The 25,674-nt window shown below is 48.4% G+C and overlaps 1 protein-coding gene across 1 annotated transcript in view; it reads right to left on the reverse strand.

The window, feature by feature from the left end:
- CUBN (cubilin) overlaps positions 1–21,288 on the reverse strand; it is a 288,242-nt gene extending 266,954 nt beyond the window's left edge. Inside the window, 11 exon segments of the mRNA XM_038755639.1 lie at positions 682–777; positions 1,512–1,643; positions 3,032–3,200; positions 4,812–4,938; positions 11,608–11,711; positions 12,790–12,891; positions 15,281–15,319; positions 18,138–18,233; positions 19,554–19,683; positions 21,000–21,153; positions 21,156–21,288. Coding sequence (XP_038611567.1) covers positions 682–777; positions 1,512–1,643; positions 3,032–3,200; positions 4,812–4,938; positions 11,608–11,711; positions 12,790–12,891; positions 15,281–15,319; positions 18,138–18,233; positions 19,554–19,683; positions 21,000–21,153; positions 21,156–21,288 — 1,282 coding nt within the window.
- Positions 21,289–25,674: the final 4,386 nt, after the last annotated feature.

The following is a 25,674-nucleotide window of genomic DNA, read 5'->3' on the forward strand; positions in this document are numbered from 1 at the left end:
CTACTAGGACACAATTTTGGTATATAAAGTAATAATAATAATAACAGTGGTACTTATACAGCACTTACTATGTGCCAAGCACTGTTTTAAGCAGTGGGATAGATACCAGCTAATCAAGTTAGACACAATTCCTGTCCCACATGGGGCTCAATAGTCTAAGCAGGAGGGAGAACAGGTATTCAAATCCCCATTTTGCAGTTGAGGAAACCGAGGCACAGAAAAGCTCAGGTCTTCTGACTCAGAGGTCCATTTTCCACTAGGCTGCTGTCCCTATTTTGAGTCTTTGTTGTTTGAGAAGTCTAGACTGCTAGACTGTGAGCCCGTTGTTGGGTAGGGACCATCTCTATATGTTGACGATTTGTACTTCCCAAGCGCTTAGTACAGTGCTCTGCACACAATAAGTGCTCAGTAAATACAATTGAATGAGAAGGAGTGTTTATATGGAGCATTCACACACACACACACTCACTCTACTAGTTCAAGGACTTTATATAGAACATTCACACACAAATACACCCACACTCTCTCTCTACTAGTTCAAGGACTTTGTTGTCTTTCGTGGATCAGGTTTGTGGTTTCAAATTCAGTCATCAGATGGCACAGCCTGGGAGAGTAAATTGGTCTTCGAGGCTCTGATTAAAAGCCACACCATTCCAGAGGTGAAACACGATCCCGAATTACCTGGACCGGGGAAACACAGAGCATCTGGATGGCAGCCTCCGTTCTGCTCCGAGCAGATAATCTCTGGGGTGCATTCCTTCCCATTGCCCTGGTAACCTGGTCATTTATGACAAAATTAGGTCAGAAGTCAGAGAGGAACATTCTCAGTGAAAATGCCAGACATCCAAGGCCAGCAGAGCTGATTCCCATTTGTAGCTCTGTAGACTGGGAAAAGCAGTCTTCCCTTCCCTTCCCCACCGGTGCCTGGCCTGTTAATGAGAGGTCTTGGCTAAACAGTGTCCTTCATTACTTTAGCGAACATGGAAACCTTTAACGATAGCTTTGTCCCTTTCATTCAATCATATTTATTGAGCGCTTACTGTGTGCAGAGCACTGTACTAAGCACTTGAGTCCCTTAAGACTCTCAGGTCTATAGTTCCTGGAGAGTCCTGCAGAATATGGCTTCTCATCTGATTTGCAGCACTTAGCAGATAGAGTAGCCCAGTGTCAGTGCTCGACAAATACCGAAGTAATCTATTAGTCTGTTGGGTTCACTCGTATTTTACTCTCTGAACTCTCTCTCAGCCACAGCGAGCTATAAGCAGAGAGAACTCGACATTTTAAGAAGAAATGGGTCCAGGGTTTTAGGGAAGAGCAACATCTGAGTCTAGGGCAAAGATGGGCTTTGGTGATCACAGAACAAGTCTATAAACTGAGGGCTAGAGAAGAGCACATATTTTCACTGTCATCATCATCGAACCTCAGCCCCATAGCTGCTTCCCTGGATCAAATCTCTTAAATCCCTTGTCAGCATGCAGATCTGGGCAGGTAGGGCCCAGGAGGAGTCTCACCCGGAGGACAAGGGCCGCAGCGGTAAGATCCGGGTGTGTTGTCGCATTGGACCTTGGGGGCCGTGGAGCAGCCGCCATTCGCTATCTCACATTCGTTCACATCGTAGCAGACGTGGCCGTTCCCTTGCCAGCCTGTAATAACAAGTGCAGGGGTTTTCCAGGGCCCTGGCTGACTGGTCCCTGCCTTTCCCACCTAGCTGTGAAGAAGGGGTACTTATGTGCTGGGAAATTTCAAAATGCAACCTCTTTGGTGCATCAGAAAAAGTCAGAACTGACAGGCGCTGCCTTGGGGAGAGGTGAGTTATTCATTCCTTCATTCAATAGATTATATTTATTGAGCACTCACCGTACTAAGTGCTAGAGAGAGTACAATACAATACAGACATTCCCTGCTCACACCGAACTTACAGTCTGGGAGGGTGGGGCGGAGATAGACATTAGTATAAATAAATAAATTATAGATATGTACACAGTGCTGTGGGACTGAGGGGGGAAGAAAAAGGAAGCAAGTCCGGTAAGGCCTCTTGGAGCTGTTCCTTCAATAAGGCTTTGAAGGGAGGGAGAGTAATTGTCGGATTTGAGGAGGGAAGGCATTCTAGGCCAGAGGAAGGACGTGGGTGAGGGGTCGGCAGTGAGATAGACGAAATCGAGGTACAGTGAGAAGGTTAGTGTCAGTGGAGTGAAGTTTGTGGACTGGATTGTACTAGGAGAGTAGAGAGGTGAGGTGAGGAGGGCAAGGTGGTGAAGTGCTTTAAAGCCAATGGTGAGTTTTTGTTTGCTGCAGAGGTGGTTGGGCAACCACTGGAGTTTTTTGAGGATTTACCCCAGGCTCTTCGACTCGATAGGCAAAGGAAGCATTTCCAAGATGTTAGGGGGCAGAGTAAGGGAGTGATCCTACAGTGATCCTCCAATCTCAAAAAAGTCAGGTTTTCTGAGCATGCGATCTAGGGTGGAACAAATCATCAGACTCCAAGTATCTCAGTCCTTGGGCCCAAGAATATGCCCCACCGGTGACTTCCTTTCTGGGCAAATATTTCTGGGAGATGTCATTTTCAAATGGACTACAAACATTCTCTGAGTCATACTCTGAATTCATCTTGTTATCCTTCAAGTGTTCCTAGGACTTGGGGTTTGAAGAGCAAAATTGCCTTTGAGCATCACTTTGACTGGGTTACATTTATTCTTACCACACATCTCCCAGAAACATTCCCCACCCCACCCCCTGAACCTCCATATGGGTAGGAACATGTGCTGGCCAGATTGCAGATGGCTTCAGCCTTATGCAACCCAATCTAAGATGCCAGGCGGACAGCCAGCCGGGTGTAATCCAATTTCTCCCAAGGTGCCTAGTTCCAGGGGTTGTTCGCAGATGATTGAAAAATGCAGATGTCGGGATGAAACATTTTCCCAGTTCAAGACCCTGCTGGGCCCCATGTCCTCGGCGGGAAGCATTCCTCAGAGGGGCCCAGTCATCTTGGTGACCCCTGCGTCTGCACAGAGGGGAGGTGGAGTGGGCCTACCTGCTGGGCAGGGTCCACAGTAGAACGACCCAGGGGTGTTGTAACACTGAACTGAAGGGTCCCGGGAGCAGGGAGGGCTCGGCAGGCTACACTCATCGACATCAGCTGTGCAGGCAGACCTGCCGTCAGGCACGGCCCAACCGGGGGCACAAACACAATGGTATTTTGCCTAGAGGGGGAGAACGGAGTGAGTTAGACCAATGGGGCCGACAGTCAGGGGTCCTGAAATCCCAGTGTCAGCTTTCAAGACTTCTGGGTTCCAGCCTCTTTTCCGTGAGCTCACCGAGCCCCTCTTTGTTTCTCTATGCCCCATATGGTTAAGCGTCATACACAACATACTCCCCAACCCCACAGAGAAGAAACATCTGGGTTTCTGGAGGACTGGGAGCCTACTATTTGCTCAAGAAATTCTGGGGAAAACGGCCAACAATCAGGAATTCTGAGTCAATGTAATTAAAGCTAATCAACCCTGCCTGAGGTTCACTTAGAGGGAAGTCCCTCCAGAGCCAATGCAAGCTCCTCTGGCCACTTGTTTTGGCCTGATGCTGCTGAGCCAGGGTCACCTTCTGCTCCATAGTGATGAGTGTAGCATTGAAAGTAGAAGGGCAAACATTTCCAGGCCCAGGAATTGTTTAATGCCCCCCACTACCTTCAGCTCTAGGTTGAAGGAGACTTTTTCTTCCAGAAAACCCAGAGGTCCCTTTCCATGTTGCTTTGCCTACACTTGCAAAAAGACCTAATGAAGAAGTTTATGATCCCACAGCCTGGCTTCCCTGAACTCTAGGAGAGAGCAGCAGGAGTGGCAACAACCAAGTTGGGGCCAGGGGACCATTCCTGTGCCCCCAAACTAAGTTTATTTCAGGGAATGTTGGCTGCAGAGGTGCAGATGTAGGAACTGACTCCTGGGACTCCTATTTGGGTCTAAAAACTGAATTGGAATTGGGGTTCTCAGTTATCTACTTCAGTGATACTGTGAGAATCATCAATCAGCCAGTGGTATTCTTAAACTGTGAGCCCCACAGGGGCAGGAACTGTATCTAATTCCCACCTGCATATTCTCTCCAGTGCTTAGTATGGTGTTCTGCATACAGTAAGTCCTTAGTAAATACTATTAGTACTACTATTTATTGAGGGCTTACTGTGTGCAGAGCATTGTACTAAGCCCTTGGGGGAGTGCTATATAATGGAGTCGGTAGGCATGATCCCTCCCCTCAAGGAGCTTACAAACTCGAAGAGTCGGTATTTCCACCCAGAGCCATGCCAACTCCGTGCTCTTTTTTGGAAGGACTCCAATTTCCTACATATTCTTGCCAGGTGGGAGTCTTCCCTGGCACTGATACTACTCCCTTCAGACTCGCTATAGCAAGGTGGTGCCAACTCATCACTGCAGTGTGCTGAGTTTCCATGCGGGCAGCAAGGGAAGTGGGAGAATGAGGGGAGCCAGGGAAAGCCAGGGCTGTTGCTGAAGCTGGTAACCCCCTGCTTCCACCAGGGTTCCCAAATTTGTAGAACTGGTCCTGATCACTCATCTGGCCAAGATCTGGGTCTCGTTCTAGCTGTAAAGCTCTCTATAGTCTCCATTTTATATCGTTGTGCCTACAGTAGGCGTTTAATAAATTCTATCGATTTTCCTGATGGCAGGCTTACTCCCCCAGAGCCTAGATCAGAAAATCATCGCAGCCTTCAATCTCCCTGGAGCCCAGATCAGAAAAGCAGCTCATTGCAGCCTTCAATCGCCCCTCCACTGACACCCCCAGCTGCACGCCCAGCACTGACTTACCTCTCCCACATTCTGGCGTGCCAAGTCCTCACAGAAGCCGTGCCCACACAGGGCCAGGGATCCCAGCTGGCAGTCATCATATGTGGAGGCACACTGGGGCCCATAGTTGTCCGGCAAGCAGGTGCAGCTGTGGGTTATACCCCCGCAAAGATCCCCAGAGCAGCGTTGGCCTTTTCCCCAACATGGCTCCAATTAGTCAAGCCCTGTCCTGTGGCCATGGCTGGAAGTGAAGCCAAGAGGGAAGGCTGCCTGATTACCCAGGAGCTCCCCTCCTCTAATTCACTCCTTGACCCCCTCCAATCTGGCTTCTGCCCCCTTTACTCCACAGAAACTGCACCCTCCAAGATCATCGGTGATCCCCTTCTTGCTAAATCCAACTGCCTCTACTCCATCCTAATCCTCCTTGACCTCTCAGCCACCTTTGACCCTGTGGTCCACTCCTTTCTCCTGGAATTTTACTTGTACATATTTACTATTCTATTTATTTCCTTTGTTAATATGTTTTGTTTTGTTGTCTGTCTCCCCCTTCTAGACTGTAAGCCTGTTGTTGGGTAGGGACCGTCTCTACATGTTGCCAAATTGTACTTCCCAAGTGCTTAGGATAGGGCTCTGCACACAGTAAGCGCTCAATAAATACAATTTAATGAATGAATGAATGAAATATTATCTAGCCTTGGCTTCACTAACACCATCCTATCCTGATTCTCCTCCTCTCTTTTTCGGTCTATTTCACCTATTCCCCTTTCTCCTCCCACCCCCTCTAACAGTGGGAGGCCTCTGAGACTCAGTTTGGGATCCCTTTCTGTTCTAAATTTATACCTCATCTTGTCTTATGCTGACGAGTCATCCCTAACCAATAACGACACCATAGACACATCTCTTTCACCTCCATCTGCAATCGTTCTGGTAGTGGATCCATAGGGTTTTCTTGGTGGAAATAAGGAAGTGGTTTGTCGTTGCCTCCTTCCACGCAGTAAACTCTATAGTCTTTGCCCTCGACTCTCCTGTGAAGCTGTTGCCCCAGCACGGGTGAATTTTGACTTGTGGCAGATTGCCTTCCACTAGCTAGCCACACCCAAGCTGGGAATGGGCAGGCTCGACTCTCCCTTCCATAGTCAAGACTGGTAGAGCACTGGAAACTCTCCAGGTGTGACCCTGAGAGGGACATCTATACCTACCCTCTTGTAAAACTGATTCACTCCCATGACTCCTACTAACATCCTATGCAGATGACTCCCAAATCCACTTCTCCAGCCCTGATCTCTCTCTACTTCTCTGCAATCTTACGCTTCCTCCTGTCTTCAGGATATCTCTACTTGGGCAACTCACTGACCTCTCGAGCTCAACATGTCCAAAACTGAACTGCTTATTTTCCCAACCGAATCCCCTCCTTTCCCCAATTTTCCCATCCCCGTGACAACTCCACCATCCTCTTGTCTCACAGGCCCATAACCTTGGCATTATCCTCGAATCATCTTACTCATTTAACCCTCATATTCATTCATCAGCAGTTCAGTCGGTTCTACATTCATGACATCCCTGGACTCCACCCCTTCCTCGCCATTCAAGCTGCTACCAAGAACTTGTTATATCCCAAGAGCACGGGCTTTGGAGTTGGAGGTCATAGGTTCAAATCCCAGCTCCTCAAATTGTCAGCTGTGTGACTTTGGGCATGTCATTCAACTTCTCTGTGCCTCAGTTCCCTCATCTGTAAAATGGGGATTAAGACTGTGAGCCCCCCGTGGGACAACCTGATGATCACCTTGTAACCTCCCCAGCACTTAGAACAGTGCTTTGCACATAGTAAGCAGTAATGAATGCCATTATTATTATTATTATTATCCCACCTCAACTACCATATCAGCCTTCTGGTTGACCCCTCTGCCTCCAATCTCTCCTCACGGAAGGCCATACTTTACTCTGCTGCTCAGATCATTTTTCTAAAAAATCGTTCTGCACACCTTTCCCCTAAAACCTCCGATGGTTGCCCCTCCATTTCCACATTAAACTCCTCACCATTACCTTTAAGACATTCAATCGGCTGTTCCCTCTTAAATACCTCACTCCTCTCTCATTACAACCCAGCTCACACACGTGGCTCCTGTAACATTCAATTGTATTTATTGAGCACTTACTGTGTGCAGAGCACTGTACTAAGCGCTTAACCTCCATAACATCTCTCAAACGGTCGACTCCTTGCACATGTCCTCCCTCCTGCCTGGAAATCCTTTCCCCTTTATTTCCATCGAAAACTACCCTCCCCATCTTCAAAGCCCTTCTCTAATCATATCTGCTGCAGGAAGCCTTTACTGACTAACTTTTCACCTCCCCACCAAACTCTTCATCCCTAATATACCATGTATGGTATATGAAGTATATGAAGTAACTGAGGCACAGAGAAGTGAAGTGACTTGCCCAGGGTCACACAGTGGCAGAGCCAGGACCTTCGGACTCCCAGGTTTATGCTCTATCCATTAGGCTATGCTGCTTCTTGAACCCTCTAAGCACTTTAATAATCACCCCACCCCAGTTCCAAAGCACTTAGGCGCTAAGTCTACATGTCAACTACCTACATAATAATAATAATAATAATAATAATAATAATAATAATAATAATAGTATTTGTTAAGTGCTTACTATGTGCCAAGCACTGTTCTAAGCACTGGGGTGGGGATACGAGGTAAGCAGGTTGCCCCACGTGGGGCTTACAGTCTTCATCCCCATTTTCCAGATGAGGTAACTGAGGCCCAGAGAAGTGAAGTGACTTGCCCAAAGTCACACAGCTGACAAGTAGCAGAGCCGGGATTAGAACCCATGGCCTCTGACTCCCAAGCCTGGGCTCTTTCCACTGAGCCACGCTGCTTCTCTGCTACATATCCTTATAGTCTGCTAACTGTCCCTCTCTGTAATCTATTTTAACATCTATCTCCCAACACTAGATTGTAAACTCCTACAGGGCAGGGATAATATCTACCAAACTGTATTGTATTCTTCCAAGTGCTTAGTACAGTGAGCCCATTGTTGGGTAGGGACTGTCTCTATATGTTGCCGACTTGTACTTCCCAAGCGCTTAGCACACACAGTAAGCACTCAATAAATACGACTGAATGAATGAATGCTCTGCACCCTGAAGGCATTCAATCCATAACACTGACTGATTGGAAAGGCGATCTTACTGGCCCATGCTGGTCTTCTGCTCCCTACCTGGAGCACGGAGAAGCAGTGTGACTCAGTGGACAGAGCCCGAGCTTTACAGTCAGAGGTCATGGGTTCAAATTCCGGCTCTGCCAATTGTCAGCTGTGTGACTTTGGGCAAGTCGCTTCACTTCTCCGTGCCTCAGTTACCTCATCTGGAAAATGGGGATTAAAATTGTGAGCCCCCCGTGGGACAACTTGATCACCTTGTAACCTCCCCAGCGCTTAGAACAGTGCTTTGCACATAGTAAGCACTTAGTAATAATAATAATAATAGCATTTATTAAGCACTTACTATGTGCCAAGCACTGTTCTAAGCACTGGGGAGGTGACAAGGTGATCCAGGAGGCATTCCCAGACTGAGGCCCCTCTTTCCTCTCCCCCTCCTCCCCCTCCCCATCCATCCCCCCCGCCTTACCCCCTTCCCCTCCCCACAGCACCTGTATATATGTATATATGTTTGTACAGATTTATTACTCTATTTATTTATTTATTTTATTTGTACATATTTATTCTATGTATTTTATTTTGTTAATATGTTTTGTTTGGTTGTCTGTCTCCCCCTTCTAGACTGTGAGCCTGCTGTTGGGTAGGGACCATCTCTATATGTTGCCAACTTGGACTTCCCAAGCGCTTAGTACAGTGCACTGTACACAGTAAGCACTCAATAAATACGATTGAATGAATGAATCAGGTTATTCCACGTGGGGCTCACAGTCTAATAATGCTCACAGACTAATAATGTCTAATAAGACTAATAATGCTTAATAATAATGCTTGATGATGCTTAATAAATACCATCATCATTATTATTATTACCCCTAGCCCAAGACTCCCCTTTTTCTCAAGGCAGGGCCAGGTGGCTAGTTAACTGGTGTAGACCTAAGGCTGAAAAGTCCCAGCTGTGGAGATGCCCCACAGGGGCTTAGCCATCTCCCCCAGAGGGTTGGGGAATGAGTCCGCAGGGAAGAAGGTGTATCCACAGCGAGTGGAGACTGCACCACTGTGTGGGAGGGCTGGACTCGTCTCTATCTGTGCCAGGCCCCCGTAGAGCCAAACTGGTCTCCACTCGCAGGATGGCTGCAGTGGCTGGGCTGCATCCCAGGAGATCCACAAATTCCCAACTGAGCAAGTAGAACCAAATCCAGCTGTTACAGTACACCTCTCTTCTCTCTGGAGTGTGCTTGGGCTATCCTACCCCTGAAGTCCTGAGCCCATTATCCATTCATTCATTCATTCAATCGTATTTATTGAGCGCTTACTGTGTGCAGAGCACTGTACTAAGTGCTTGGGAAGTTGGCAACATATGGAGATGGTCCCTATTCATTCATTCATTCAATCGTATTTATTGAGCGCTTACTGTGTGCAGAGCACTGTACTAAGCGCTTGGGAAGTTGGCAACATATGGAGATGGTCCTTATTCATTCATTCATTCAATCATATTTATTGAGCGCTTACTGTGTGCAGAGCACTGTACTAAGCGCTTGGGAAGTTGGCAACATATGGAGATGGTCCCTACCCAACAACGGGATCACAGTCTAGAAGGGGGAGACAGACAACAAAACAAAACATGTGGATGGGTGTCAAGTCGTCAGAATAAATAGAAATAAAGCTAGATGCACATCATCAACAAAATAAATAGAATAGCAAATATGTATAAGTAAAATAAATAGAGTAATAAATCTGTATAAACATATATACAGGTGCTGTGGGGACGGGAAGGAGGTAGGGCGTTGGGGGAGGATGAGTGGGTAGTCACCCCTCTATTTCCAGCTTCCTTCATCCCCTCTGCCTCCTTGCAGAGACTTGGGGCCATGGAGCATGGCTCAGTGGAAAGAGCATGGCCTTTGGACTCAGAGGTCATGGGTTCAAACCCCGGCTCCGCCACTTGTCAGCTGCGTGGCTTTGGGCAAGTCACTTCACTTCTCTGGGTCTCAGTTACCTCATCTGGAAAATGGGGGTGAAGACTGTGAGCACCCCGTGGGACAACCTGATCACTCTGTAATGTCCCCAGCGCTTAAAGCTTAAAACAGTGCTTTGCACATAGTAAGTGCTCAATAAATGCCATTATGATTATTATTATTATTATGCATCTCCCAGCATCCTGTCAATCCATCAACACAAAGGGCTTCGGCATCAGAAAAAGCCTCCGCCTGTTCTCCTGCTCAGCTATGACTGGACACTGGAGCATTCCTGAAATACTTCTAGTAGTGAGGAAGCCTTCCGGCCCCTTAAGGCATGCCAGGAAATAGCTGCAGGGGCGGGAGAGATTTCCCTCTTTCATTTGGTGGATAAAAACTACAGTGTGCTCTTGGAAAACAGTACTTTATGACTAGGCCTTTCCTCAGCCTTTGTCTAGCTGGTGTGCCCGCGACCATGCCAGCTAACTCCCTGAAGCATTCCCCACAGGGCCCCAAGGCTGAGATGCTGAGGGTGTGCCAGGGGCATCTCAGGGAACGCAGCATGGAGCTGGGACAGACACCCTATCTGCAGGGCATGTTCCCAAATGGTAAGGGTGGAAGGAGTGATAACGCTTTCCAAGGGTCAAAGGAGATAAGGACATGGGAAGGGATGGATATTGCCCAGGGCTGAATGGGCATTGACACACTGAGCTTAGGGAAATGCAGCGGGGTATGTTTCTCCACAGTTCCCCTGCCCTGGGCTGCCTGGAGGGGCCAGCCTTACAGAAGCAGTGTGACTCAGTGGAAAGAGCCCGGGCTTTGGAGTCAGAGGTTATGGGTTCAAACCCCAGCTCTGCCAATTGTCAGCTGTGTGACTGGGCAAGTCACTTCACTTCTCTAGGCCTTAGTTACTTCATCTGTAAAATGGAGATTAAGACTGTGAGCCCCCCGTGGGACAACCTGATCACATTGTAACCTCCCCAGTGCTTAGAACAGTGTTCTGCACTTAGTAAGCACTTAATAAATGCCATTATTTTTATTATTATTATTGAATCACACAGCTGTTCTCTTCCTGTTTGGGCTGGATGGCCTGGAGGACTGGTCATACTCCAGAAATGACTACATGGCAGTGGGAACATAGATTTAAACCACGCAAGCCTAGGACAAACGACTTCCCTGAAATCATTCCTCTGAACGTTTCAGGTGCTTCAAACCCTTACCTGATTTTCAATCTCAACTCTAAGCCCACTTTCTCCAAGAGCCCTCCACCTCCTCCCTTTCTCACCTCCTTCACCAACCCCCCAGCCCAATTCCTCCTCGTTCTAGTCACTTAAAATCGCTGATCTGGCCTGTCTGCTGTATTTCTGCATTAGATTAAAAGTCCCTGGAGGGTAGGGCTCCATTTAGCCTCCCACAAAGCTCATCTCGGTGATTATAGATCACCTAGATGCTCTGGGGCTCTGGGATCACTCAGAGAAAGGAATATTCCCTACTGGTCATTGTCAAGCTGCCCACTCGGTACCTAGAATGGACAATGGGACAGAGAGGAGCAGAGAGGGAGAGGGAGAAATGTTGGAGAGAGCTGGAAGGATGGAGGGAGGAAGAGATGGAAAGGCAGGGAGGCAGAGAGAAGTGATAGAAGGGTGGATGGAAAGAGAGATAGAGGGGTGGAGGGGCTGAGGGATGGAGGAAAGGGTTACCTATAGCTGCCTGCTGTGTTGATGCACGTGGCTCCATTTTGACAGCTGTAAGGGCTCCCTGCGAACTTCTCACATTCATTGACATCGGCAGAGCAGACCGGGCCCTGAGTGCACAGACCACAGCCTTGTTCAATCTCCAAATCACAGTGATGGCAGTGTTGTGGAGCAAGCCACCTTCCAAGCAACGCAGGAAAGAGCCTGAATCCTGAAGCCAGTGCATGGCAAGATGGCCTGGTAAAGCTTTTTACCCAATGTTCTCTACTGCAACCCCTTGGGCCCCCAGTCAGTCTCCCCAGGTGATTGATTCCCTGAATACAGAGAATGCCCCCTTTCTGACTGTGTTCAGCGTTTGGGGTTCTGCGCCCGCCTCAGCCGATCTCCACCATAACCTATTAGGGTTGGCTATCAGTTGCAGACTGGGGAAGCCCCAGCGGTCATTGAGTCCAGAAGCAGTAGCAGGGGAGCAGAGGTTTGGAGGCACCCATAGTCAATCATTGGTATTTATTGAAGGCTTAGCACTGTACTAAGCACTTCTCCTCATCTTCAGGAGCTGTCGCCACCACCATGAGACTAATGGAAGCTGTCCATTTCCCGGGGAGTCCAGTGTGGCTTGGCTGGGCTGAGCCTGAAAAGCCAGGAGACTGGAGGGGTGGTGGGGGTTGGCCAGTAATAGCCCTGGGGCCCCTCTCTGGTAGTGGCTAACAGTCTCTCCCTCCCCCACCCCCATGACTCCTTCTTTCTCTAGCCACTCTCCCCTTTCTCCTTCACCTTTCCAACTTTTTCAGCCCCACCCTCACTCCTCCTCCTGATGCCCCTTTGGTCCAGCCCCTCAGGTCTGGGAGCCTTCTGCCTTGTCCATCCATCTGGATTAAGGGGCAGGGTTCTTCGAGGCAAGATGGCTAGCCAGCCCACCCTGGCCAGACCATTGCTGGAGAGGCAAGAACAGACCTCAGATCTGAGACCTAGGGGATTCTGGGGGAGAGAACATGGCAGAGTGCCATGGCTGTGAGCCCACTGCTGGGTAGGGACTGTCTCTATATGTTGCCAATTTGTACTTCCCAAGCGCTTAGTACAGTGCTCTGCACATAGTAAGTGCTCAATAAATACGATTGATGATGGCAGAAGTTGTAGAGAAGGGAGGGAAAAACCAGCCCTGAGATGAATGGAGACAGATTCACTCACCTTCCAATTGGGCGGGCAGAGGCAGAAGAAGGAATCCAACAAATTGAGGCAGGTGCCACCATTCTGGCAGGGATTGCTGCTGCAAACTCTCCTCTGGGTTGCCTGAGCACAGAGACAGCAACCGTGACCTCGATGCCCACAGCCACGGGCCCTGGGATGCATCGCTGGGCAGAATTACCCCAGTGGCCCAGGGGACAGCGAGTTGTCCAGGGTGATCATAGGAGGTCTTCAGCCGGCCGGTGGCGGAGAATCCACTCTGGCCTGCTGGGGAGCCAGGCCCTGCCTTGTCGCTGGGTTTAGCTGAGGGGTCGTGCGGCCATGAGGGCCAGTCCTAGAACATTATGTCTGCTAACAGACATGGGGATGCACTGAATGATTATCACCCTTGCCCCGCTCCTGACATGTCCTTGGCCCCGATGGCAAGGTTGGGGTTGGGCAGACATCTTCTCTCCAGTGCTCATGGGATTTCTATCAGTCCCAGGACTAATGGAAGGGGCTCCATTTCTTTGGGGAGCCAGTGCTGACTCGGGGTTCAGAGAAGAAGGCAGGATTAAGGCAGTGTTCGGTGGGCCCTGGATAGCAGGGCTTGGGACCCCACAGAGGGGAAACTGAGGAGATGTGCATCTAGCTTTACTTCTATTTATTCTGAGGACTTGACACCCATCCACATGTTTTGTTTTGTCGTCTGTCTCCCCATTCTAGGCTGTGAGCCCGTTGTTGGGTAGGGACCATCTCTATATGGTGCCAACTTGTACTTCCCAAGCGCTCTGCACACAGTAAGCGCTCAATAAATACAATTGAATGAATGAATGAAAGAAACTTCATTCCTGGTACTTCCCTGACTCACGGAGACCTCTTCCCACCCTCCCACCCCAAACAGTCAACCAATCCATAGAATTTATTGAGCAGTCACTGGATGCAGAGCACTGAACTAAGCACTCGAGAGAGAATAGTAGGTTAGTAAAATAGCTACATGGTCCCTTTGTAATCTAATGGGGGAAGGCAGACTCTAAAATAATCTTCAGTTAGAAAGAAGGAAAACGGGTTTGCCCATGACCTAATGCTGTACATAGGATATGTACAGAAGAGTTGCGGACTTTGAAGGGGGAGGGAAGTCAAGGCAGGGGAAGGGTGTGACCCTATCCTCAAACTCACTTCCCCATTACTATTGATGGCATCCTTCCTGTCTCACAAGTCCGTAACCTTGGTGTTATCCTTGACTCCTCTCTCTTGTTCCACCCGCATATTCAAGCCATCACTAAATCCTGTCAGTTCTTCCTTCACAACATTACCAAAATCCACCCCTTCCTCTGCATCCAAGCGTTACCCCATTTATGCCAGCATTTATCCTATCCTGCTTTGATTCATTCATTCAATTGTATTTACTGAGCGCTTACTGTGTTCAGAGCACTGTACTAAGCGCTTGGGAAGTACAAGTTGGCAACATATAGAGACTGTCCCTACCAAGCAGTGGGCTCACAGTCTAGAAATTTGATTCGATTATTCAATTCGATTCGAAATTCGATTATTGTATCAGCCTCTTTGCTGACGTCCCTGCCTCCTCTCTCTCCCCACTCCAGTCCGTACTCCGTTCTGCTGCTCGAATCATTTTCCTTCAAAAACGATCAGACCATGTTTCCCCACTCCTCAAGAAACTCCAGTGGTTGCCCACCCACCTCTGTGTCAAACAAAAACTCCTCACCATTGGCTTTAAATCACTTAATCACCTTGCCCCTTCCTACCTGCCCTTGCTACTCTCTTACTACAACCCAGCCCACAAACTTCATTCTTCTAATGCTAACCTTTTCACTGTAACTTGACTCATCTAACTCACCGCTGACCTCTCACCCCCATCTTACCTCTGCCTTGGAACGCCCTCCCTCCTCATATCAGACAGATAATTGCTCTCCCCTAATTCAAACCCTTATTGAAGGAGCACGTCCTCCAAGAAGCCTTCCCTAGTTAAGCCCTCCTCTCTTCTTCTCCCAGTCCCTTCTGTGCTGCTCTTACTTGCCCTTTCAGTCATCCTCCCTTCCATCCCCACAGCACTTATGTATATATCTGTAATTCATTTATTTATCTATTCATATATTTATATTAAATAATATAGACGGTGACCTTGTCGCGGGCAGGAATCTGTTGTTATTTCGTAAAGTCCCAAGCGCTTAGCATAATGCTTTGCACACAGTAAGTGCTGAATAAATACAATTGAATGAATGAATGACACAGAACATACCCAAGCTGCCACCCTTGTAGGGGAGGCTCAGGCTGGCCAAAGCTCTGAAGGCTCTCTGAGCTTGGAGACACCAGGGCTTCGAAGTCCTGGACAGCACCTTGGATCAGAGACGGCAATGTCTGCCGGCTGGGGCCGGCAGATCCTTTATTACTCCTGACCCCTGAGTCTGGGACTTAGGCCTGGAGAGCCGGAGCAGCCCTGTCACTGCTGCTAAGGTAGCAGAATCAGGCTCCAAAGCTGCTGGACACCACTCACCTGTTGGAGGCTCTGAAATCGGTTCTCAAGATCACCAAGCTGAAAGGAAAGAGGACACTTCAGCAGGAATCTGTATGCTGAAGGACTTTCTGGGGTTCTGGGTGCTACCTGTCACTGGGGATTCTTCACGTGTGGGTTCTGACCCAGAGCAGACAGCACCGCTCTGAGATGACTGGATCCTAGTTCCACACTACTCGGGACTAGAGTAGTGTTGTCTAGACCCTGCATGTTGTCAAGACCTCCAAAAAATGAGCTTTGGATCCAGCTGATTTGGACAAGGCCCAGTAATAATAATTTGGGTATTTGTTAAGCACATGCTGTGTGCCGAGCACTGTACTAAGCACCGGGGTGGAAACAATATTTTCAGATTGGACACTTTCCCTCTCCCGCATAAAGTCTCACAGTTTGAGGACAAGGGAAACTGGTATTGAATTCCCATTTTACGGATGAGGAAGCACAAAGAGTGACGTAACTTTCCCAAGGTCACAAGGCTGGTAAGTGGCGGAGCCAGAAGAAGAGCCCAGGTCTCCTAACTTCCTGTACTGGGGTGTGAGTGCCATGTGGGACAACCTGATCACCTTGTATCCCCCAGTGCTTAGAACAGCGTGTCACACATAGTAAGCACTTAACAAATACCAGCATTATTATTTTCACTAGGCCAGGCTGGCCCCCAAATCTGGGAAATAGCTAGGGAGGAAGGGCAGAAGTGTAACCCAGGTTCAATTAGAGATGAATTCTGAAGGACGTGATGAGGAAAACATCCCAGTTAGGAAGCTGAAGGGGAGATTGGGGGTGAAAATCTGTTAGCTGCTTGAGTCCAGAGGCCCGGGGTAGTGAGTGTGGGACTGAAAACCAACAGGCAAGTTCTGTGGAGGCAAGGACTTCATTGTACGGTGGAAATACGATTTCCAAATACAAAATAAATACGATTGAATGAATGAAATGGAAAGATACTTTCTCAAGGTAATCTGGGGGACCTCCAGACTGCAGCAATGCAGCAGAAAAAGAGTCTAAGACTCCTAAGCTAAACAAGCCCGTCACTTAGTTGTCCTCGGGATGGATGAGGACGGGGAGACGGGCCAAGAAGACAGCGGGGGCAGGGGGCCCCATCACCCCTGAGGGAACACAGCTCCAGCAGAAATTCAGTATCCAAGAGGGATAAGGATACTGGTCCTCATCTCTGCCCCCTCAGATTCCCATTCTATCTGCTTGGGATTGTCTGCTTTCCCTCTCCCTCCTCCCAGTCACCTTCCTCCTCCCTGATCAGGGTTTCCCCTTCTCTCCATGCTCATTGGCTTCTCCCACGAGAAGCAGCATGTGGTAGAGAAGCAGCGTGGTTCAGTGGAAAGAGAGTCAGAGGTCATGTGTTCAAATCCCAGCTCGGCCACTTGCCAGCTGTGGGACCTTGGGCAAGTCCCTTAACTTCTCTGGGCCTCAGTTCCCTCCTCTGGAAAATGGGGATTAAGACTGCGAGCCCTGCGTGGGACAACCTGATCACCTTTTATCACCCCCAGCGCTTAGAACAGGGCTTCACACATAGTAAGCGCTGAACAAATACCATCATTGTTATTATTATTAGTGGGCAGAGAATGATCCTGGGAATCAGAAGGTCATGGGTTCTAATCCCGGCTCCACCGCTTGTCTGTTGTGTGACCTTGGGCAAGTCTATGCCTTCTCTGTGCCTCAGTTACCTCATCTATAAAACAAGGATTGAGATTGTAAACTCCAGGTGGGACAGGGACTGTGTCCAACTCAGTTTGCTTGTCTTCACCCCAGTGCTTAGTATGGTGCCAGAGTACTAGTTAGTGCTTAACAAATACCATCATCATCATCATGGCGTAATGGATAGAGGACAGGCTTGGGAGTCAAAATGTCACAGGTTCTAATCCCAGTGGTGCCACTTGTCTGCTGAGTGACCTTGGGCAAGTCACCTAACCTCTCTGTGTCTCACTTACCTAATCTGTAAAATGAGGATCGAGACTGTGAGTTCCACGTGCGATAAGAAGCAGCACATGGGACAACCTGATTCATTCATTCATTCAATCGTATTTATTGAGTGCTTACTGTGCGCAGAGCACTGTACTAAGCACTTGGGAAGTACAAGTTGGCAACATCTAGATGGTCCCTACCCAACAGTGGGCTCACAGTCTAGAACGGGGAGACAGAGAACAAAATAAAACATATTAACAAAATAAAATAAATAGAGTAAATATATACAAATAAAATAGAGTAATAAATATGTACAAACATATAAACATATATACATGTGCTGTGGGGAGGGGAAGGAGGTGAGGCTGGGGAGATGGAGGGGGGAAAGGGGGGAGAGAAGGGAGGGGGCTCAGTCCACTGAGCTTCTCTAATGAACCAGTTAATCACAGAGATTAGGGACCATGCCCAACATGGGGCTCACAGTCTAAGTCGGAGGGGGAACAGGGGTTGAACCCCCCTTTTTCCAGCCATGGGGTCAGAGAACCACCAGAGGGCCCAGCATGCACCGCGACGGCAAAGAGCCACAAGGACCACCTTGTAACCTCCTCAGACCTTAGAACAGTGCTTTGCACATAGTAAGCGCTTAATACATGCCATTCTTATTCTTATTATTATTATTATTATTATTATAAGGGACAGTGCCCGGCACATAGTAAGGGCTTAACAAATACCATCATCATTATTATTATTATTATTATTATTATTATTATTATTATCATTCTCCCCTAGTTCCCCCTGAGCCTTTGCTTTGGCCACCCCAAGCTGAGCCCGTTCCCCACCAAGGCAGCTTGGAATGACTAGGCCGTGGAGAAGAATACCTAACGCTGATAAGGCCGGGGTTGGGACCATGATCCCAGGGGGTACGCACCTTGGACTGGAGCTGAGTGAGCTGACTGGAGACGTTGTGCGTAAGAGCAGTGCCGACTCTCTTGAATTCAGATATCTCAGCTGTGTTCCTCTGGATCTGGAATCAACATGGGAGCGGGCACAGAGCCCATCTTAGACCCAACTCAAACACCCAGCCATGGATGGTCAGGGATCATGGAAGGAATCGAGGTCCTGTCTGGGGACCAGAGGTCTCCCCCGTTCCCAGGGAATTCCATACTAAAGGGACACCCAAGTCTTATCCACCTTGAAGTCTTCCAGGATTGGCCTGAGATCAGCTGCGTCGGTGGAGAGAAAGGGGTTCACCCCACGCATGACAGTGGCCTCTGTGGTCTCAAAATCTGGCCAGCCACTTCCCAGCAAGGGTGGCAGATGGTTCATTTCAGCGTGGCTCAGTGGAAAGAGCCCGGGCTTTGGAGTCAGAGGTCATGGGTTCAGATCCCAGCTCCTCCAAATGTCAGCTGTGTGACTTTGGGCAAGTCACTTAACTTCTCTGGGCCTCAGTGACCTCATCTGTAGAATGGGGAATAAGACTGCAAGCCTGCCGTGGGACAACCTGATCACCTTGTAACCTCCCCAGCACTTAGAACAGTGCTTTGCACATAGTAAGCACTTAACAAATACCATCATTATTATTGAGAAGCAGCCTGGCTCAGTGGAAAGAGCCCAGGCATTGGAGTCAGAGGTCATGGGTTCAGATCCTGGCTCCTCCAATTGTCAGCTGTGTGACTTTGGGCAAGTCACTTAACCTCTCTGTGCCTCAATTACCTCATTTGTAGAATGGGGATTAAGACTGCGAGCCCCCCGTGGGACAACCTGATCACCTTGTAACTTCCCCAGTGCTTAGAACAGTGCTTCGCTGCCATTATTATTATTATTATTATTATTATGGGTTCAAATCCCAGCTCTGCCAATTGTCAGCTGTGTGACTTTGGGCAAGTCACTTAACTTCTCTGTGCATCAGTTACCTCATCTGTAGAATGGGGATTAAGACTGCGAGCCCTCTGTGGGACAACCTGATCACCTTGTAACCTCCCCAGCGCTTAGAACAGTGCTTTGCACATAGTAAGCACTTAACAAATACCATCATTATTATTGAGAAGCAGCATGGCTTAATGGAAACAGTCTGGGCTTTGGAGTCAGAGGTCATGGGTTCAGATCCCAGCTCCGCCAATTGTCAGCTGTGTGACTCTGGGCAAGTCACTTAACTTCTCTGTGCAAGAGTTACCTCATCTGGAAAATGGGGGTTAAGACTGTAAGCCCCCCGTGGGACAACTTGATCACGTTGTAACCTCTCCAGCGCTTAGAACAGTGCTCTGCACATAGTAAGTGCTTAATAAATGCCATTATTATTATTATTATTATTATTATAGGAAACCAGGCTATGGCAACACATTACCTGGAGTAAGCATGTCCCAAGGTCCTGGTTGTTCACTTTGATTCTCCCCTGAAGACCAGTTCTAAACTCGATGTCCTTGTCGGAGTCCGTGCAGAACACGAGGCTGCCCCTCTCGGAGGTTATGCGCGGTCTGAGGAGCGGCACAGATGACGCTATTTAAGTGGACATTTTCCGATGCAATCCTGGTCCTCGCACTGAGTTTTCTCCAAGGTTGTTCCTTTGCCCATGAACCTCATTTCCCAACCATGCATTCATTCATTCAATCGTATTTCTTGAGTGCTTACCGTGTGCAGAGCACTGTACTAAGCGCTTGGGAAGTACAAGTTGGCAACATATAGAGACGGTCCCTACCCAACAACGGGCTTGCAGTCTAGAAGGGGGAGACGGACAACAAAACAAAACATGGGGACAGGTGTCAAGTCGTCAGAACAGACAGAGCAAGGATCTGGGAGTCGGAAGGACCTGAGTTCCAATCCCTGTTCCACACCTGTCTGCTGCGTGACCTCGGGCAAGTCACCTAACTTCTGTGTGCCTTAGTTAAGTCATCTGTAAAATGGGGATGAAGACTGAACCCCAGGTAGGACACGGATTGTGTCCAACCTGATTATCCTGTATTTACCCCAGGGCTTAGTACAGTGTGTGGCACATAGTAAGTGCTTAACAATGATTGTTTTTTAAAGAAGTAACGTCAGTCATCTGCAAAAAATGACCAGTGGGGAAGAAATTTTTTAATGGCATTTATTAAGTGCTTACGATGTGCAAAGCACTATTCTAAGCACTGCGCCTAACAATCTGGAGGGGAGAATTTCTAGACTGTGAGCCCGTTGTTGGGTAGGGACCACCTCTATATGTTGCCAACTTGTACTTTCCCAAGCGCTTAGTACAGTGCTCTGCACACAGTAAGCGCTCAATAAATATGATTGAAAGAATGAGAATTGTGCTCATTTCATTCAGGGGAAGTGTAACCTACAGCAGAGTTAAGACCCTAATATACTCATTTGTTTTGCACCAGTAGGACCACCTGTTCTGAAGACAGTAGACAAACATGACCTTCCAGTGAGTTTAATAGAGGAGGACCACCATATCTTTCACGAATGTTTCCCTCTTCATCCATAGCTCAAGAAGATAGTTCAGGAGATTACAGCAGAGGTGAAAATACAGGAGCTTTGAGAGATCACTACCATCTCTCTGCCCTGCTCTCACTTCCCCCGGCTCCCTGACTGCTGCCCATCCAACCCCCCACAGTATCTCTGCAAAGATCAAATGATAGAATACTCCGAGACAAGGGTCCAAGCCCTTCAGGAGAAGTGGGCACAGGGATGGAGCCCCTGGAGCTGTTGAGCCTGCCCTTTTTTGAGGGGCTCAGCCATTCTCCGGGCCCACGCAGACTCCTTGCAGGGGGGTTACTCTCTCCATGTGCCAGGAAGGACTATCTGGGGCACTTACTGTCCATCCTGGAGACTCCTGGTAGACCGCTGCTTCTCAGGCTGTCCCGATTCACAGAAGGCAGGGGCCAGCGGCAGCAACAGCAGCAGCAGAGCCCATAGGACAGTGGAAGGATCTGGATGGGCCATGCTCCTTTCTGCCGCTGCCCTGGACACTCCAGGGGCCAAGTGAGTACAGCTGGAGACTCAGAGTGCCGTCGGGGCAGCAGAAAGCTCAGAGTGTACTTTGCCCCTCAAATCAGCAGCTTTCCCCTCCTTCCCTGCCCCCCTCTTGTCCCTGAAACTCACATCAGTGCGCTTCTCTCATGCGCCATAAATGATCTCCAATCTCAGCAGACACTTTCCAAACTGTGAGGGGTCAAAATCTACCTCTAAATGATGTCTGATTTAATCATTATCTGTCTGACCTTCGCACCAGTGCGAGGGAGCCTGGGGACGCTTGCGGGATTCAAGGAGGCCTATGGACAAGGCATGCTTCATTCTACCCAGCGGTGGTGGGGCCCGAGCCAGAGCCAAGGCACAGAAGCTAGGAGGCATGGAAACGTGGAGGCTTAGAGGCATGGAGGCTCAGTGGCAGGGTGCTGTTACCTCATTCTGGTTGAGAAGAAAGCCCCCGCCCCGCTTCTCTAAACAAATCAGGTTAGCAGAGGACCATCCGCCCAAGCAGGGCTTCCCAACAAGTGAGTCTAGTGGACTCCCAATCCAGGGCACTAGACAAGTCTGGGAATTCAGGGGCTTATGCCCAGGTGTCTGTGGAGGGAGCTGGCCTGCAGCTTGGAAAAGGACAGAAGAGAAGGATGGTGGAGGGGGTCCTGGAGAGTGATTCAAGGTCTGGGATTTCAGCACGGCCTTGTGGAAGATAATTTGTGGAAGATAACAAGCCAGATAACGTGGGTTCTGATCCCAATTCTGCCATTTGCCTGCCGGGTGCCCTTGGGCAAGTCGCTTCTCTGTGTCTCTGTTTCCTCACGTGTGAAACAGGGATTAATAATAATAATAATAATAATTATAATAATGGCATTTGTAAAGTGCTTACTATGTGCAAAGCACTGTTCTAAGTGCTAGGGGGGATACAAGGTGATCAGGTTGTCCCACGTAGGGCTCACACTCTTAATCCCCATTTTACAGATGAGGTAACTGAGGCTCAGAGAAGTTAAGTGACTTGCCCAAGGTCACACATCAGACATGTGGCGGAGCTGGGATTCGAAGCCATGACCTCTGACTCCAGAGACCATGCTCTTTCCTCTGAGCCATGCTGCTTCTCATTATTCATTCAATCGTATTTATTGAGTGCTTACTGTGTGCCGAGCACTGTACTAAGCCCTCTAGTTAAATAACTAGCCCTCTCCCACCTAGAGTCTGAGCCCGTTGTGGGCTGGGATTGTCTCTCTTTATTGCTGCATCGTACTTTCCCAGCGCTTAGTACAATGCTCTGCACACAGTAAGTGCTCAATAAATACGATTGAATGAATCTCCAAGGCCCGAGGGTGCCCAGGATCCTCCCACTCTGGGGAATGTTCCCATGGTCCAAATCTGAGCTCAAGCCCTGAAGGGGGAATTCCCCATAGGCATCTGGGCAGAGAGGATCAGCCATGGCCTCCGCAGATATCAACCTCCTCCTGCCTCCCACTGTGGCCCTGTGGGAGTGAGAGCTGGAAGATCCAGCCCTACAACACAACACAACCCACTCCATCTACTCTCACAGTCACAGTATTCATTCATTCAATCGTATTTATTGAGCGCTTACTGCGTATGGGGCACCATACTAAGCGCTTGGGAAGTCCAAGTTGGCAACATCTAGAGACGGTCCCTACCCGACAGCAGGCTCACGGTCTAGAAGTGGGGGGACAGACAACAAAACAAAACATATTAACAAAATAAAAGAAATAGAATAAATATGTACACGTAAAATAAATACGTACAAATATATATACATATATACAGGTGCTGTGGGGAGGGGAAGGAGGTAAGGTGACAGGGAGGAGGGGGTGAGGAAGGAGGGCGCTCAGTCTGGGGCAAGCCCTTACTGTGTGTCAAGCACTGTTCTAAGGATTGAGGTAGATACAAAATAGAAAAACAGTGCAGCTTAGGGATAGAAAGGATGATAAGCAGCGTGGCTCAGTGGAAAGAGCCCGGGCTTTGGAGTCAGAGGTCATGGATTCGAATCCCGACTCCGCCAATTGTCAGCTGGGTGACTTTGGGCAAGTCTAGACTGTGCACTTCTTTGGGCAAGTCTAGAGTGTCTAGACTTGAGCACTTCTAGACTGTTAGCCCACTCTTCTAGATTGTGAGCCCACTGTTGGTTAGGGACCGTCTCTATATGTTGCCAACTTGTACTTCCCAAGCGCTTAGTACAGTGCTCTGCACACAGTAAGGGCTCAGTAAATACAACAATGAATGAATGAAGTCACTTCACTTCTCTGTGCCTCAGTTACCTCATATGTAAAATGAGGATGAAGACTGTGAGCCCCCCGTGGGACAACCTGATCACCTTTTAACCTCCCCAGCCCTTAGAACAGTGCTTTGCACATAGTAAGAGCTTAATAAATGCCATTATTATTATTATTATTATTATGATAATAATAATAGATAGATCCCAGAGCCAGAGAGTCAGAAGGACCTGGGTTCTAATTCCAATTCTGCCACTCGTCTACTGTGACTATGGGCCTGTCACTTCACTGCTTCCCGGTCATCTCATCTGTAAAACGGGGATAAGCCCGTGAGCCTCATGTGGGATACGGACCGTGTCCAACCTGATGAGCTCGTATTCATTCGTTCATTCAATTGAGCACTTGCCGTGTGCAGAGCACTGTACAAAGCGCTTGGGAAGTACCTACCCCGGCTCTGCCACATGTCTGCTGTGTGGCCTTGGGCAAGTCACTGAACTTCTCTGAGCCTCAGTGACCTCATCTGTAAAATGGGGATGAAGACTGTGAGCCCCACGTGGGACAACCTGATCACCTTGTATCCCCCCCAGCGCTTAGAACAGTGCTTTGCACATAGTAAGCACTTAACAAAAGCCATCATTATTTACCCCAGCGCTCAGAACAGTGCCCCACATGTAGTAAGAGCTTAACAAATACCATTTTAAAAAAATAATAATGATGATGGCATTTGTTAAGCGCTTACTACATGCAAAGCACTGTTATAAGCGCTGGGGGGATACAGGGTGATCAGGCTGTCCCACGTGGGGCTCAGAGTCTTCATCCCCATTTTCCAGATGAGGGAACTGAGGCTCAGAGAAGTTAAGTGACTTGCTCAAGGTCGCACGGCAGACATGTGGGAGAGCCGGGATTAGAACCCATGACCTCTGACTCCCAAGCCTGTACTCTTTCATTCATTCATTCATTTAATCGTATTTATTGAGCACTTAGTGTGTGCAGAGCACTGGACAAAGTGCTTGGGAAGTTGGCAACATCTAGAGACGGTCCCTACCCAACAGCGGGCTCACAGTCTAGAAGGGGGAGACAGAGAACGAAACAAAACATATTAACAAAATAGACTAAATATGTACAAATAAAATAAATAAATAAATTGAGTAATAAATCCGTACAAATATATATACATATATACAGGTGCTGTGGGGAGGGGAAGGAGGTAAGGCAGGGGGAATGGAGAGGGGGAGGAGGGGAAGAGGAAGGAGGGGGCTCAGTCTGGGAGGAGGGGGCTCAGTCTGGCTACAATTAGAGTGGCCTATAGGAGGTGTCTAATAATAATAATAATAATGATAACATCTGTTAAATGCTTACTTTGTGACGAGTACTGTCCTAAGTGCTGGGATAGATGCAAGATTATCTGATTGAGCGTCCCAGTTCAATCAATGGTATTGACTGATTACTTGCAGTGTGCAGAGGACTGTGCTAAGCGCTTGGAAGAGTATAATACTACAGAGTTGGTAGGCACCTTCCCTGCCCTCAAGGAGCTTACGTCTAGAGGAGCTTAGGTCTAGAGGAGTTTACAGCTGTTCCTGGGGTGACATGTCTACTGCCTTTCATTCATTCATTCAATCGTATTTATTGAGCGCTTACTGTGTGCAGAGCACTGTACTAAGCACTTGGGAAGTACAAGTTGGCAACATATAGAGACGCTCCCTACCCAACAATGGGCTCACAGTCTAGAAGTCTAGTCCTACTTCACCCTAGAGCTCAATTAATCGCTCAGTCAATCAATGAATGATACTGACTGATCACTTACTATGTGCAGAGCGCTGGGCTAATTGCTTAGGAGAGTACAACACGATAGAGTTGGAAGACGTGGATCCCTGACCACAAGGAGCTTACAGTCTATAGAGGGAGACATTCAAAGAAAATTACAGCTTGGGGCAATATTGGAGTATAAGGATATGAATATAAGTACTGGGGGCTGGGATGAGTATCAGAGTGTTTAAGGGGTACCAAACAAAGTGCACTGGCATCACAGAAAGGAAATGAGGGTGAGAATCAGGGAAGACCTTCTGGAGGAGAGATGAGGGGTTGGAAGGTGGGGAGGGTTGTGGACTGTCTGATAGGAAGAGAGAGGGAGTTCCAAGACTGAGGGAGGACATGAAGAAGGGGCCAGCAGTGGGACAGATGAGATTAAGGTTCAGAGGATTCTAGAGAGGTTTTGAAGTTAGAACCAACAGGATTTCATGACACATTCAACGTGGGAGAAATGAGTAGAAGATAATGTCAAGGATA

Source organism: Tachyglossus aculeatus, chromosome 13 (genome assembly GCF_015852505.1).
Source record: "Tachyglossus aculeatus isolate mTacAcu1 chromosome 13, mTacAcu1.pri, whole genome shotgun sequence".
Classification (NCBI taxonomy): domain Eukaryota; kingdom Metazoa; phylum Chordata; class Mammalia; order Monotremata; family Tachyglossidae; genus Tachyglossus; species Tachyglossus aculeatus.